The sequence below is a fragment of the Phyllobates terribilis genome, unplaced genomic scaffold (genome assembly GCF_046119375.1).
Source record: "Phyllobates terribilis strain yellow unplaced genomic scaffold, ASM4611937v1 Scaffold_2__4_contigs__length_985480577, whole genome shotgun sequence".
Taxonomy (NCBI): Eukaryota; Metazoa; Chordata; class Amphibia; order Anura; family Dendrobatidae; genus Phyllobates; species Phyllobates terribilis.
In genome coordinates, this window is record NW_027362762.1 from 342,777,266 (window position 1) to 342,794,162 (window position 16,897).

General features: G+C 36.7%; 1 protein-coding gene across 4 annotated transcripts in view; it reads left to right on the forward strand.

Moving 5' to 3' along the window:
- MSI2 (musashi RNA binding protein 2) overlaps nt 1-16,897 on the forward strand; it is an 810,011-nt gene that overhangs the window by 771,406 nt on the left and 21,708 nt on the right. For 3 of the 4 annotated variants that reach the window (XM_073664582.1, XM_073664583.1, XM_073664584.1), the window contains 2 exons: nt 5,528-5,736; nt 15,022-15,099. The exons of the other annotated variant lie outside the window; for it this stretch is intronic. In XM_073664582.1, the coding sequence (XP_073520683.1) occupies nt 5,528-5,736; nt 15,022-15,063 (251 nt within the window). In that variant the 3' untranslated portion in view covers nt 15,064-15,099. The remainder of the gene's footprint in view (nt 1-5,527; nt 5,737-15,021; nt 15,100-16,897) is intronic. 4 annotated transcript variants of the gene reach the window in all.

The following is a 16,897-nucleotide window of genomic DNA, read 5'->3' on the forward strand; positions in this document are numbered from 1 at the left end:
TGACTTGGCCATTCTAACACCTGGATACGTTTATTTTTGAACCATTCCATTGTAGATTTTGCTTTATGTTTGGTATCATTGTCTTGTTGGAAGATAAATCTCTGTCCCAGTCTCAGGTCTTTTGCAGACTCCAACAGGTTTTCTTCCAGAATGGTCCTGTATTTGGCTCACGCCATCTTCCCATCAATTTTAACCATCTTCCCTGTCCCTGCTGAAGAAAATCAGGCCCAAACCATGATGCCGCCACCACCATTTTTGACAGGGGGGATGGTGTTTTAAGGGTGATGAGCTATGTTGCTTTTACGCCAAACATATCGTTTTGCATTGTGGCCAAAATGTTCGATTTTGGTTTCATCTGACCAGAGCATCTTATTCAACATGTTTGGTGTGTCTCCCAGGTGGCTTGTGGCAAACTTCAAACGAGACTTTTTATGGGTATCTTCTAGAAATGGCTTTCTTCTTTCCACTCTTCCATAAAGGCCAGATTTGTGCAGTGTACGACTGTTTGTTGTCCTATGGACAGACTCTCCCACCTCAGCTGTAGATCTCTGCAGTTCATCCAAAGTGATCATGGGCCTTTTGGCTGCATCTCTGATCAGTCTTCTCCTTGTTCGAGATGAAAGTTTAGAGGGATGGCCGGGTCTTGGTAGATTTGCAGTGGTCTGATACTCCTTCCATTTCAATATGATCGCTTGCACAGTGCTCCTTGAGATGTTTAAAACTTGGGAAATCTTTTTGTATCCAAATCCGGCTTTAAACTTCACCACAACAGTATCTCGGACCTGCCTGGTGTGTTCCTTGGTCTTCCTGATGCTCTCTGCACTTGAAACAGAACCCTGAGACTATCACAGAACAGGTGCATTTATACGGAGACTTGATTACACACAGGTGGATTCTATTTATCATTACCAGTCATTTAGGACAACATTGGATCATTCAGAGATCCTCACTGAACTTCTGGAGTGAGTTTGCTGCACTGAAAGTAAAAGGGCTGAATAATATTGCACGCCCCACTTTTCAGTTTTTAATTTGTTAAAAAAGTTTAAAATATCCAATAAATTTCGTTCCACTTCACGATTGTGTCCCACTTGTCTTTATGTTTGAAGCCAGAAAAGTGGCAAAAGGTAGAAAAGTTCAAGGGGGCCAAATACTTTCAGAATGCCCTGTATGTTTGGTTTATTTATTAATGGATGTTTAGAAAATTGCCAGCTTAGTCTACACTGTGACCTGTACTCCAAAATATTAATTTTCTTAAAATAATATTTAAGTGATAGAAAATATAAAATCATGCAATCTATTTCCCACCACTAAAAGAGCATTTACTATAGTTACTATTTTATTTACTGGTGTGTGTTCTAAATTTCATTCATTAATTTTTTGTGCCTGCTAAATATATATATATACCTTTTAAAGGGAATCTATCAGTAGGATCTACCCTCCTAAGCTGTCTATATGGGCGTGTAGGTCATAGGAAGCTGAATAAAATTATACCTTAATATCTGTTATTCGATGTCTTATTCTAGAGAAATCCACATTTTTCTTACATCTATATGAGTATCTGTAGAAGTATCTGTTTGTTTTTCTTGTAAAAATCTTTTAAGCCCTTTTTGAAACTATCAACAGTTCTCGCTGTTACCAACCTCTGAAGTAGGTTGTTCCACAGATTAAGGCAGCTGCAGCCCCACTATCAGTATTTGGTCAGAATTTTTCCTCAGTATTTGTAAGCCAAAACCAGGTGAGGAACAATGAGAGAAAATGTATAATAGAAACGCGTCACCACTTCTGCATTTTTGACCCACTCCTGGTTATAGTGGGGGTGCGGTCAGATGGGCAAAATCGGAGTGCAATTGGATGATGTCCGAGTGCAGTCTGATGTTTTACACACACCCATAGACATATATGGGTGCGCATGGTCCTATTATCGGATGCACTTGAAGCGTGCTGCGATTTTATTCTCATGCTGAATTGGCATGAGAAAAAAATCGCAGATGTGCACTGCCCCGTTGTATGACATTAAACCAAGTTCTATCCGGTTAAGCATTGGATAGCACTCGGCCTTGTTATTCGCTCATAGTTCTCATGGTGAAGAAGCCTTGCCTCCTATTGAGATTGAACCTTTTTTCCTCCGGACAACCCTCTTTTGAAACAACTTTTGACCATATTTATAGTATGGGCTCTTTATGTACTTGTACAAGTCAATCATGTCACCTCTTCTCAAGACCAAATCAATTTAACGATTTTAAAGTTCCCTGACAAATAAGCTCCTCCATGCCCCTTATCAGTATTGTGGCTCTCTTTTGTAGGTTTTCTAAGTGCAGAGCATATTTTCTATAAAATGGTACCCAGAACTGAATTACATATTCCCGATGAGGTTGCTCTAATACTTTGTATTAAATCCCTGTTGCGCGAGTCCATGCCTCTTTTAGTACATGACAATATCCTGCTGGCTTTAGAAATTGCTGATTGTTATTGCATGCTCTCATGTAGTTTGTGATCTAAACATATGCCCAGATCCTTCTCTACAAGTGACCCTCCTAGTTTTACTCCCGTCTAGAACATATAGTGCCCTCAGATTATTAGTGCCAAGACTCTTAACCTTACATTATCCACACCTGCCAAGTTGATGCCCAAAAACTGAGTTTGCCCAAGATAATTTTCCATAGATTGCACTATATTAGTTTGGTGTCATCTTCAAAAATAGAAACAAAAATATTAATCCCATCTTCTATATTATTAATAGATGGGTTGAATAATAGCAGACCCAGCGCTGAACCTTGGAGCACACCACTTATAACCGGAGACCATCGAGAGTCGCAGCCATTCACAGTTCTCTGGGTGCGGTCTTTGAGCCAGCTATAATAGTCATAATAAACACCAGCCTCAAAAAATCAAATTGCTTATATGAGCTGGTCAGGAATTTATAAATGATTTGTCAAACTTGAGCTAGGTCTAAAATTGCAGACCAGAGCTAGGTTTACAGCGTAAACGTCATTTTAATTTTTATTTCATAAATCAATAGTACACTTGAAAATAAGAAACGTTGTAATATAACTTATTAGAGAAATCTTGCTGTTTTTCCACATGGATTTGATCTTTCATTCTCAATTCATAAGTAAACTCTGTAAAAAGTTAAGACAGATGTTGACATTACTGAGATAGGAGATGACAGTTGGTTCTCAGAAGATTTTATAGAGTGGGGATGATGAAGGAGGAGCTAGAGGCAGATGCAGACATTCTGCTGCAAGTTCTCCACTGTCATCTATCTTAGCAGTGGATGACAGAAGACAGATTTTACTTATCAATTGAGAATTTTGAGAATGAATGATCAGTTCCAGAGGAGAAAGGATCAGATTTCTCTAATAAGATATATTACAAAGTTTTTTATGGTCACGTGTACTATTGTTTTATAGAAGGAAAAATTTAAAAAGCGGTTACTCTTTAAAGTGTGTGTTTTGGTCCTTTTAAAGCATTGGGAAATTCTCCTTATTTATGCCTGTGGTGCCCCATACACCTAGATGTCTGTAATTTACTTTTGTTTATTATCCAATAAGAGTACTTCACTTGTGGCTATGGAGCAGATATCTATGTAGTCTCTGAGTACATTTGTGCCTTAGGCCTCTCTCCTTCCGCCAATCCCATTCTTTGTCATTGAAATGAAACTGCAGCAGCCTTTCCATTTGGCATTAAAATTCTACTTGGCAAATAGATTGCCTTAGTATGTTTCATAATATTAGATTATTATAGTTTCACATCTGCTAAATAAATTGACTGCTTTCTATGTAAGCTATTGAAAGCTGCTGTGCCCTTTAGCTATGTTAGATGTTATCTAAAGAGCTCGGCCGTTGTATCTCTCTATATTTAGAAGGGAAGTTCGTTTTTTTTTTTTTTTTTTTATGTATGATCCCGTTACAAAGAAGGGACTAACCTGTTTTTTTCTGTATTGATTATGGGTTATTGTAGCCATATAATTATAGTTTCTCTGAATTAACACGGTTTTGCAAAACAATTCCTAATTCAATATATTCAATACTTTAAGAGTTTCAGTTGTTGGCAAAATCACATATGTACAGTATCTTATTCCCCACATTGCAGTCACGCATGCATGTTACAGCGCGGCAGTCCTTCTCCTTATCTAGCACTTTTCAATTATTCCTGCACCTGAAGATAAAAGGCATACCAATTCATTCCCCTACCCCAGGTGATGCAGGAAAGGGAGATGAGAAATTTTGTCAGTGGTTACAGAAAGCCCATTTACTCAAGTGAATAGAGTTGCTGGAGCTCCATGCATAGTTGGTGGTTAGGAGTCATGGGAAACAGTCAAGAGAACACCGTGCTAAAACATCAATATGGCATCTTCATGCTCAGGATTGGTGGGGTTCAAGAGGTTGGACAGTTACCAAGATGGGCATTATGCCATCAGTTTACAAGCTAACACCCATTAAACTTTTTAGAAAAGTTATGCCTCTACAGACTTTTTGCAGGCACTTCGACCGTCTCTAGACCTGGCTTATAAATTGACTTCCTTGATGTAACTGTCCATTACAGGTGAAGTGCAATTAGAGCTTTTTTGAGATTATGTTAAAGCCTTCCTTCCAGTGAGGGTATACATTGGGAAGAAAGCTTCAATGAATACCACTCTAGAATCTAACATTGCCATATGTTATACTTGGGCATCTATGTAAAAAAAAAATACTGGAACAGCAATGTTTTTTTTACATCCTACATTTTTTGTTTGACATTTTTTTGTTCTGATCTTCTCTCATCCGTTTCTCAACACACTTGAAAGATCCTCAGTTGCTTGTTGCTGACAAAGGAGGACTCATCTGTATGTGGCTCCTACCCTGGTCCATTGATATTATATTCAACTGTATACAGACCGAGCCATTGGCAGCATATGCAACTATATACAGATCTATTCCCATGGTGGGAAGAGGCAGATGTGATTTTTACAAGTTTGTGTTTGTCTAGAATAGATTCAATCAGATATCATAGATTTTATTATTTTTTATGGCTTTAACTTTTTGTATATGAATATTTGATAAAATGTAGTTGTAATTCTGTCTTCAAACTAATATCATGTCATCAAATGAAACACCCTTCATTATGTTAGCACTCAGTTCCTTTGTAGTTTGCATGGGATGTGAATGCTGTCTCTGCATACCAAGATCTGTCATGAGAACGGGGAAATAAAACCTGATTGCATGATCATAGACTACAATGTTTGAAAACTCCTTTCACCTGTTTGTATTGCTTTTGTTTAATCCTGGTTCATCAGTCTTAGGTATAGTAGATGATTTCTTTTCAGTGTATGTAGTTTCATTTTATTTTTAAGTTTGTCCAGTTGTTGTGTGCTCTAAAATTTTCCTTTATGAGTATGCTCTTGTTCTGCATGGCATTGATTGTTTAAGGTCAAGCCAAGGCTATTTTCTATGGTGTTTGGTTGTTTATAGATTGTTGTCTTTTGTCTGTAATAACACAGCATGCCATGCTTCTGCTCTCATACTTGGCTTTATTCTCTGCACACCAGTCCTGAATAGCTACAGTGCTCAACCGAACTATGGCGCACCCGCTTCCCCGGCAGGCACCAACCCAGCTCGACCTGGTGGATTCCCAGGGGCTAACAGCCCAGGCCCTGTGGCGGATCTCTATGGAACTGCTAGCCAAGACTCTGGTGTTGGTAACTACATTAGTGCTGCAAGTCCTCAACCAGGCTCTGGTTTTGGCCATGGAATTGCTGTAAGTTTCTTGTTTATTTTCTAAAAAATACTTGACTGTTGATTTATGAGGTCATTTAGATCAGGTTGTAAAGGGATGAGTAATAACAGGAATGTATTTTTCTACCTGAATTTTTTTTTATTCCAACAGACATGGACAATGTGAACTTAAGCTTGGAGTTTGAGGCTCCTTAAAAAATTAGCATAGTTCCCTTCAAAAACATTTGTATACTTTATGGATCTAGATCATATTCCATATAATCCATCACGGCAAACCATTACTGCAAAGCACCTGGGGACATTATGTATCATTGGAGAAACCACCAAGTTGACATAGGGAGATCTATAGGACAAACAATGTTCCCATGTGATAATTTATACAAATTAACCTTCCTTCAAGAAAAAAAACCCCTGTCTATCTATTGCGACTCCGTGGATTTTGCTACCTCTTAAGTCAGTGTCTGACCCTTTAACCAGCATTGCTACTTGGCTTAGGATATTTAGCCAAACCAGAGTCGTCATCAAATGGAAAAGACACGGCTACCTCCAATGTGTGGCACAAAGGTGGAAGCTTTCTTCCTCTTGTAGGAGAGCTAATTTATATAAATAGGCCCCTTAATTGTTAAGGATAGTTATAAAATTATCGAATGCACTAGTAGAACTAAACACGTTGAGAGATGTATTACAAGTGTAGGAGTTAGCTAGGATAATCTAGCAAAATCATAAATAGCCTTCATTTTTGAAGCGTAACAATAGTATATTGTGGTGTACGCCTTGCAACGGATAACATGTATTTGTTACCTCTCACACTATTGAATAGGTTACATGCATAGTTTTATATTAGAAGCCTCATTTAACCTATTGACATACAATACTATTGCCTTATATTGGCTGCTGACATCATTAAAAGGCTTCTTTGAAGACTGCACACTTCACTGCCTAAGATGTCCCTTCCATTACAAAAGTAACATAGAACTATTGGCTCATATCCATTAATCCAGTAAGGTCACAGCAAATGCCTTTTACCCAATAGTTGGTCTTTAACCATAGTATTTAACCTTTACTGCCCACCCCAATAAATTGCTAATTGAAATTATACAAGACATCCTATGTTATGTGAGCTTATACTGGTACTGTGGAGAAGGGGTGAGGAAGTACAAACTGTCATTTTTGTCTTTGCTAACAACATTGTATGTCTCTTAATGTGTTAATATATTTCTACTAACAGTATTGTACTTACACAAAGCATTATGCATATCATAGAGCTAAACCAGGTCAGCAGGTGGCCACTAAATGTAATCCTATTGATGCACTTACAAAAGCTTACATAAGATATTCTAATATATGAAATACAGTAAGCTTGAACATCAAGTATTCTCCTACATACTGATTATACCAGTGTAGGTGATCAGCAATGCCCGTTCTGGAGAGAAGTCTGGATTGTATTGAAAATAGTCAAAATTTTCCTTCTTGCTTTGCTCTAGTATCTAGTATCCACTCCAGTTAATGACAAAAATATGCAAACACAATATGGACCCCAAATTGGGTCTATGGTACACACATGTATAGTCATGTAGTTTCAGGTTTTTCTGTGAGTCTACTAAATAGTGACTTTCCTGACCCACCTTATCCGATATCAAATTGCATACGTTTTCACCAGTCTGTAGATGCCATCTTCGAGTGCACAGATTAATTATGTTTCAACTTGCTGCAGGCAACAAATAATTTATGAAAGTGATAGATGCAAAGGGCCCATGTTGCTCTAAAATCACTGTAGGCCACCCTCTCTTACTAGCTATGCAAATTTTAGATTGTTACAAGACACAAAAATGTTATAAGGGGTGAATTCACAATGTTTCCAGAGTTTATTCAATATTTGTATGGAATACATTGTTATACACCTTTAACCTCATACCTCTTAGGTCTCACTCAGACGTCCATTTTTTTGCTCATACGTGAAAATAACAGACCGATTTTCATTAGTTTGGCAGCCATATGCTGTTTGTGATTTTCACAGACCCACAGACTTTTATAAGTGATTTTGATCCTTTGATCAAAAACTGACATGTGTTTTGTGTTTTTTTTGAGACATAGTCCACAGAAAACATGGAAATGTGAGCAACACTATAAACTATAATGGGTATGTGAAATTCACAAATATAATGTGTAAGTGAAAAATGGATGTCTGTATGAGACATTAACTTTATACTTTATTTTACACACCTTACCATTACACTTAATCTTACACACCTTACCATTACACTTAACCTTACACACCTTACCATTATACTTAACCTTACACACCATACCATTATACTTTACCTTACACTCCTTACCATTACACTTAACCTTACACACTTTGCCATTATACTTAACCTTACACACCATACCATTATACTTAACCTTACACACCTTACCATTATACTTAACCTTACACACCTTACCATTATACTTAACCTTACACACCTTACCATTATACTTAACCTTACATACCTTACCATTATACTTAACCTTACACACCTTACCATTATACTTAACCTTACACACCTTACCATTATACTTAACCTTACACACCTTACTATTATGCTTAACCTTACACACCTTACCATTATACTTTACCTTACACACCTTACCATTATACTTAACCTTACACACCTTACCATTATACTTAACCTTACACACCTTACCATTATACTTAACCTTACACACCTTACCATTATACTTAACCTTACGCACCTTACCATTATACTTAACCTTACACACCTTACTATTATACTTAACCTTACACACCTTACCATTTATACTTAACCTTACACACCTTACCATTATACTTTACCTTACACACCTGACCATTATATTTAATCTTACACACCTCACCATTATACTTTACCTTACACACCTGACCATTATACTTAACCTTACACACCTTACCATTATACTTAACCTTACACACCTTACCATTATACTTAACCTTACACACCTTACTATTATACTTAACCTTACACACCTTACCATTATACTTAACCTTGCGCACCTTACCATTATACTTAACCTTACACACCTTACTATTATACTTAACCTTACACACCTTACCATTTATACTTAACCTTACACACCTTACCATTATACTTTACCTTACACACCTGACCATTATATTTAATCTTACACACCTCACCATTATACTTTACCTTACACACCTGACCATTATACTTAACCTTACACACCTTACCATTATACTTAACCTTACACACATTACCATTATACTTAACCTTACACACCTTACTATTATACTTAACCTTACACACCTTACCATTATACTTAACCTTACGCACCTTACCATTATACTTAACCTTACGCACCTTACTATTATACTTAACCTTACACACCTTACCATTATACTTTACCTTACACACCTGACCATTATATTTAATCTTACACACCTCACCATTATACTTTACCTTACACACCTGACCATTATACTTAACCTTACACACCTTACCATTATACTTAACCTTACACACCTTACCATTATACTTAACCTTACACACCTGACCATTATATTTAATCTTACACACCTCACCATTATACTTTACCTTACACACCTGACCATTATACTTAACCTTACACACCTTACCATTATACTTAACCTTACACACCTTACCATTATACTTTACCTTACACACCTGACCATTATATTTAATCTTACACACCTCACCATTATACTTTACCTTACACACCTGACCATTATATTTAACCTTACACACCTTACCATTATACTTAACCTTACACACCTTACCATTATACTTAACCTTACACACCTTACTATTATACTTAACCTTACACACCTTACCATTATACTTAACATTACACACCTTACCATTATACTTAACCTTACACACCTTACTATTATACTTAACCTTACACACCTTACCATTATACTTAACCTTACGCACCTTACCATTATACTTAACCTTACACACCTTACTATTATACTTAACCTTACACACCTTACCATTTATACTTAACCTTACACACCTTACCATTATACTTTACCTTACACACCTGACCATTATATTTAATCTTACACACCTCACCATTATACTTTACCTTACACACCTGACCATTATACTTAACCTTACACACCTTACCATTATACTTAACCTTACACACCTTACCATTATACTTAACCTTACACACCTTACCATTATACTTAACCTTACACACCTTACCATTATACTTAACCTTACACACCTTACCATTATACTTAACCTTACACACCTTACCATTATACTTAACCTTACACACCTTACCATTATACTTAACCTTACACACCTGACCATTATACTTTACCTTACACACCTGACCATTATACTTTACCTTACACACCTGACCATTATATTTAATCTTACACACCTCACCATTATACTTTACCTTACACACCTGACCATTATACTTAACCTTACACACCTGACCATTATACTTTACCTTACACACCTGACCATTATACTTTACCTTACACACCTGACCATTATATTTAATCTTACACACCTCACCATTATACTTTACCTTACACACCTGACCATTATACTTAACCTTACACACCTTACCATTATACTTAACCTTACACACCTTACCATTATACTTTACCTTACACACCTGACCATTATATTTAATCTTACACACCTCACCATTATACTTTACCTTACACACCTGACCATTATATTTAACCTTACACACCTTACCATTATACTTAACCTTACACACCTTACCATTATACTTAACCTTACACACCTTACTATTATACTTAACCTTACACACCTTACCATTATACTTAACCTTACACACCTTACCATTATACTTAACCTTACACACCTTACTATTATACTTAACCTTACACACCTTACCATTATACTTAACCTTACGCACCTTACCATTATACTTAACCTTACGCACCTTACTATTATACTTAACCTTACACACCTTACCATTTATACTTAACCTTACACACCTTACCATTATACTTTACCTTACACACCTGACCATTATATTTAATCTTACACACCTCACCATTATACTTTACCTTACACACCTGACCATTATACTTAACCTTACACACCTTACCATTATACTTAACCTTACACACCTTACCATTATACTTAACCTTACACACCTTACCATTATACTTAACCTTACACACCTTACCATTATACTTAACCTTACACACCTTACCATTATACTTAACCTTACACACCTTACCATTATACTTAACCTTACACACCTGACCATTATACAAAAAGAAAACAAACCTTATAAAAAAAAGCCCCTAAAAACCCAGTTAAAAACTAATAGGCAATGTGGTTGTAAGGTGACTATGAAACAATGGCACTGATATTTATATGAAATAGTACAGTTGCAAGTATATAGCATATAATTATGACCAAGTGGATACAAAGCTACATACAAATAAGTATGAAGGTAGGAAAATTGTCGCACACAGTATACATACCATACATCTATGCCACAGAGAGAATATATTCAGTGTTGCCACTATAATCAGGCTAAACCCAATTATAACAATACCCCTTAGTCACAATAGGTAGCCTCTATGAAGGCAACAGAGCGGTAAATATAATATATATAGATCAGTACAAACCATGTGCCATAATATTAAATCACACTGCCTAGTATCCCTATACATCTACCATGTCATATGTGTTAATGTATTTTTTTCAAAAATGTGATTTTAAAAAAAAATTTGTGATTTTGCAATTTTCACTCAGGCCACTGGGGCTTTTATAGACTTTTACGTTCTGTCCTTTCAGGAAAAGTTTATAGCAGTTATCTTATCAGAAGAGACATGATTACAGTGACAGAGTACACAAACACAGCTGATAAAGTATCCAGCAAACACAATAGGCAATGTCACAGATGACTCTGTTCCCCATCACTTTACAATGAACTTTGCACAGGCTCATTAGACATTTCAATACAAAAGATAGGGTTGTGATCTGACCATTTTGGCTATGTACATGTGTTGTTTCCTGAAACGCAAGCCCTGGTAGCCAATGTGAAAATTGTGAGATTTTTATTTTTGATACAGATTGTGTTTCGTAGAAAAAAAAGCCATTTTTTTTAAATACATTTAACACAAAATCCTGATTTAATAGGTCATTTTCTGACTATAGCGTCCCTCGAACAACCTTCTACATTACCTTTTGCAACCTATCCTCATACTCTACTTTATATACCTTAACCTTACACTTAAAACGTATACACCTCAACCCTATACATTACCTTTATGTCTTAACTTTTTACTTTACCTTATACACCTTAAAGGTGATCTAAGCAAACAAAAATGCACAAGTCCCTTAGATTCACTAGTCTTCCCTTTCAGATCTCTATGTAACAAAAGATAGACCATCTTATACCTCCTGTTACAATTAAGTCTGTTAATGTTATCTTAAAAGTGTTTTAGCCACGTGTGTTGGATAAAGCCCTAGATAGTACTCACTGATTTTTTTAACATATGCATGCATTTTTGTGATTTATTCTGTAACTAATTTTAAATTGTGACTGTGTAATTGTATAAGACTTACTGTGAATTACTAACCTGTTACAAAGACTATGACAAAATAAATTTTGCTGTACTGCTGTGCTACTTTGATCTATAAATCTGGATGGAAATTTATCTTGTTCTATTTGCATGCATTTTTCGTTTTCAGACTGCAAAGTTGTTTGCTGTATGATGGCATGGATGTGCATTTAATTGTTCAGAGGCTGCCAACCTTTCTTCTACAATGACCATACATAATTGTGTAGCAGGCACAGTAAAACCAAATTTTTGAATTGGATAAGTGGTAGGTGACAACTAATATGACTTATAGTTGTCTATGTTTGCGACACAGGGAGACATGTGCATTAAAAAAAGCTTTTGTTGTCTTTAATGCTACAGCACCACCAGTACTAAAATATTCTGGATTGCATGAACTGGTTCCATTGTCCAAGTTTGCACTTATTCTTTTGAATAAATGTGATCTATAACGAGGGATTTTAATACATAGAAAAGCTTGCTGTGCACAGCCAGTTCCTCTTTTTATTCAGTGATCTAGACCACTGATCTTTTCATATGTAGTGGAATATTGAGAACTTCTAACAATCACAAAAACACTATTTACGCTGTATGTCATGGCCATGACGAGCGGCTCCGGCTGCACACAGTGATGCTGGGAACTAGAAAGCTTTACTGCGCATGCACGGGGAGCCGCTCGTCACAGCGCATGCGCGGTTCCCAGTGCTACAAGCTTTGTTGGTTGGCCATGACATACTGTGCAAGCTCCCCATACTTACGTCAGCGCAAGCCGGGAGCAGAATTCAAGTGCGTGGACTGTGCCAGCCCTGACTGAATGTGAGGAATCACACCCCTATAACTAAATGAGCAGGTATGATATAAACATATAAAGTGCTTTATACTCATGATATAAACGCCAATTTTAATGAAAAAAGCATGTTAGTGATGCACATTGCATCACTAACAATGCAATGGGGGCAGTTTACATAATACACAGGACATGACAGGTTCCCTTTAAATGGCAAAAACCTGCTGACATATTCCCTTTAATATGAAAACTAACATTAGTAGAGCCAATGAGGCATCAGCTAGGTTAGTAATAATGAAGATATACATCTGCTATAATAGTACCAATTTCAATGCAGTAATGGTTACTATCATTGTGATGTATTCTTCAGTGTGAGACTATGGCGACATACATTGGCTGTGCAGGTTTTTAGGCTTTTAACATTTTATGGGTATACTTTTCAAGCATGGAAAATGTAAATGCTTTGGTCACATTTGACGTGAGAAAAGATAATTTTTACCTGTTAGCCGTAACCTTATGTTTAAAAAGTTGTATTAAATTTTAGGCTGTAGTCTCCTTTTTTTTATCCCATATATTTCATTTACAACCTGCTCCTAGTTTCATACTTCTCTCATATAGAGTGTCTCTCTCAGTTATATATGCTGTATGTGAGTTCAGGATGCTGCTGTCCTCACTAGCTCTCATATATCAGCACAGCTTAATTCCTTGAGTGATTTCCCCTTCTACAGCTCATGAGAAATGTATAATTCCTTTGCACTGAGAGACACTCGTGTTGAGGGGTGTGTGATTTCCCGCTTTCTTTTGTGGATCCTCTCTTTTCACTACACACCTATATACAGCTTATATGATCTCCCTGCATGCTGCCATGTGTGCTTTTCTCCTTATATCTACTCTCTACTCCTTATATATGATAAATACTCTAGGGGTGCTGTCATCTTTTAAATTCTTCGCTCTACACATTGTTGTGCTTAGTACAACTTCCTCCCCTTCCCTTTCATCTCTAACACTGAGAGAAGGGAGGGAGATACCATAGACTTCTGTTACAGCCAGGAGCTATGTGCTTTCAAGTCTATTTCAAAAGCAGCTTTACAGACAGCTTGGTGAAACAGACTCTATATCATCAATATGATAGGATTTTTCATGGAGTATTTAGAACATTGATTAGTATTTATTTTGGGGAAAAATAAAAAATAAAAAAAAAAAGTTTTAAATTTAGGTTCAATTTTTTTGTTTGCCTGTTTCTTTTGTGTCAACCCCTATTTCCTGTTTAATAGTTGCTGCATTTTCTAATACAGCTTTAGCTCAATCACTAACCCTTTGAACCCAGTTGAAATCGTCTTCAGAATATCATGTCACCATAGTAACCTTTAAATCTCATCTGGTTTGCTTGCATTATCAAATAGGATGCATTATCATTCCGCTAACCTACGTACTAAGGTAAATTACCCTCTCTCAACCTTCCAAACTTGTCTCATTTCATACCTCACCTGCTGGAAAAGCCCTCTGTGATTTAGAACGCTTGACTATGGTGACCTCTGGGCTGCTCAGATGAAAGTACAGCCTTGAAGTTGCAGTTTTGCTGTGCTAATATTTCTCTGCACGGCTATTACAATGCACAGAGGAGAGAGGTTGGCAGCCTTTCTCAGTGGGGTTTTGCGGATATTTTCTAATATTGTCTTACGAAGGTTAAGCAGTAAATGTCTCACAAGCTGTGGTATTGTATCTCACAGCAGCTACCACTGTTCGCACTGTTTATGCCTCGAAGTGATGAATTATACCATAGCTGCAAATGTTACATGTTGTAGACAACTACAGTACATACATGTGGGAAAAATGCACATTCATGTCACCCATGCCTTATCGAGCTGAAATGCAAAAATCTGTTCTTGTTGAATAGGGCACTGACAAACTCAACAATTGTACAATTTTAGGGGCCTTTGATTGCAACGGCTTTTACAAATGGATACCATTGAAACGTTTCAGGTGATTGGTTGCCATCTCGCTTTGAGGTATTCTAATTTCTACCATTATATTTGACTGAAATGTAATGTGCTGTCTTCATCATTCCTTTGTCAACTCATGAACATATTCACATTACTTTTAACTCGTTGGTCTCTAACACCTTTTCATCAGTCTGTTGCCCACTTTGTAGAAGTTAATCTTGCTGCTGCTGTTCGTCATTAAAATCACCTCTAATTACGAATATTGTGTAGTTCTAAACAAAATACACTAGAAAAAATTTTCACAAATGGAGTGGGCTTGAAAGTTTGTGAACCCTTCAGATATTTCCATATTTCTGCATAAAAGAACCAAAACAAACGAGTCAAAAATATGAGACCTAGCCATTTTTTATTGATGAAAATTTTCCAAAATCATATGTCTATAAGTGGTAAAAGTATGTAAACCTGTGATTTCAGTATCTGGTGTGACCCCTTTCTGCAGCAATAACTGCAGGGTAAATGTTTTTGGTAATTGTTGACCAGTCCTGTACCTTGACTTGGAGGAATTTTAGCCAGTTCTTCCCTACAAACAGCTTCTACTTTTGTTGGTGGGTTTCTTCCATGAACTGCTGACTCCAGGTCCTTCCACAACATTTCTGTAGAATTAAGGTCAGAATTTTGACTTTGCCATTCCAAAAACGTTATCCTAATTCTTCTTTAACCAGTCTTTTATAGAACAACTTGTATCCTTTGGGTTTTTGTCCTGCTGCGTGAGTCACATTCTCTTGAGATTCAGCTCAAAGACAAATGTCCTGATATTTTTCTTTTGAATTTGGTGTAATTTAGAATTCATTTTTCCATAAAGCCATATTAGCCCAGATGAAACAAAACAGGTCCAAACCATGATGCTATCACCACTTAGTTTCACAGATGGTATATTTATATGCCATAATGCAGTGTTTTTCTTTCTCCAAAGCTAACTCTTCTAATTTAAACCTAAATTTTGGTCTCTTCCATCCACACAACATTGATCCAGTTGCCTTCTGACTTTTCCAGATCTTTAGCAAACTGCAGATGGGCCTCAATGTAATTTTGAGAGTATTAGAATATGACTTTATTAAAGGGACTCTGTCAGCACAGAATGACTGTTCAAACAAAGTCCCGCCGCTCTGTGCATCATAGCTGGGCCAATCATTGAAATACACCTCCCCAGCTGCTTGTTTTCCCTCAATCTCCACATCCCCCTCTTCTTTGACAGCCCTGGCTTCATAGGGCCAGAGAAGGAAGGAGATATATGGAAACCAAGCAGGTGGGAAGGTGCAGGGAAATAATTGGCCTGGCCATTTGGCACCTGTACTTGGTTTGAACAGTCATTCTGTGTTGACAGTCCCTTTAAATCTCTGTTGTTCATTAAATAAAACAAGTCACCCACTCACACTTGATTCATCATCCCATTTATGGAAAACTCCAGAATTTCATTTCACATTCTCTACTAATCTTAATAGTTCACATACTTGTGCCACTCATAGACATTTGATATTGCATTTTTTCCTCAATAAACAAAATGACAAAGTCTAATTTTTGACTAATTAGTTTGATTTGGTTTTCTCTGTTTGATTTGAAACTCTAAGTCCTAGTATAAAAATTTGATGTAGTTTTGGGGTTTACAAACTTTCCAGCACCACTATAGGAAGACATTAGGGACTTAATAGGCTTGACTACAGAATCGCAAGTAGTCACTTAATTCTGATGCACTCTGGATATTCTTTTGTGTAAAAATATGTTATTGTGATAAATAGCAGTCCTATGTAGTCCAAAAAGACATTAGGGACACTCTTTTGGCCTCCATCAGGGTAAATGGGGCTTT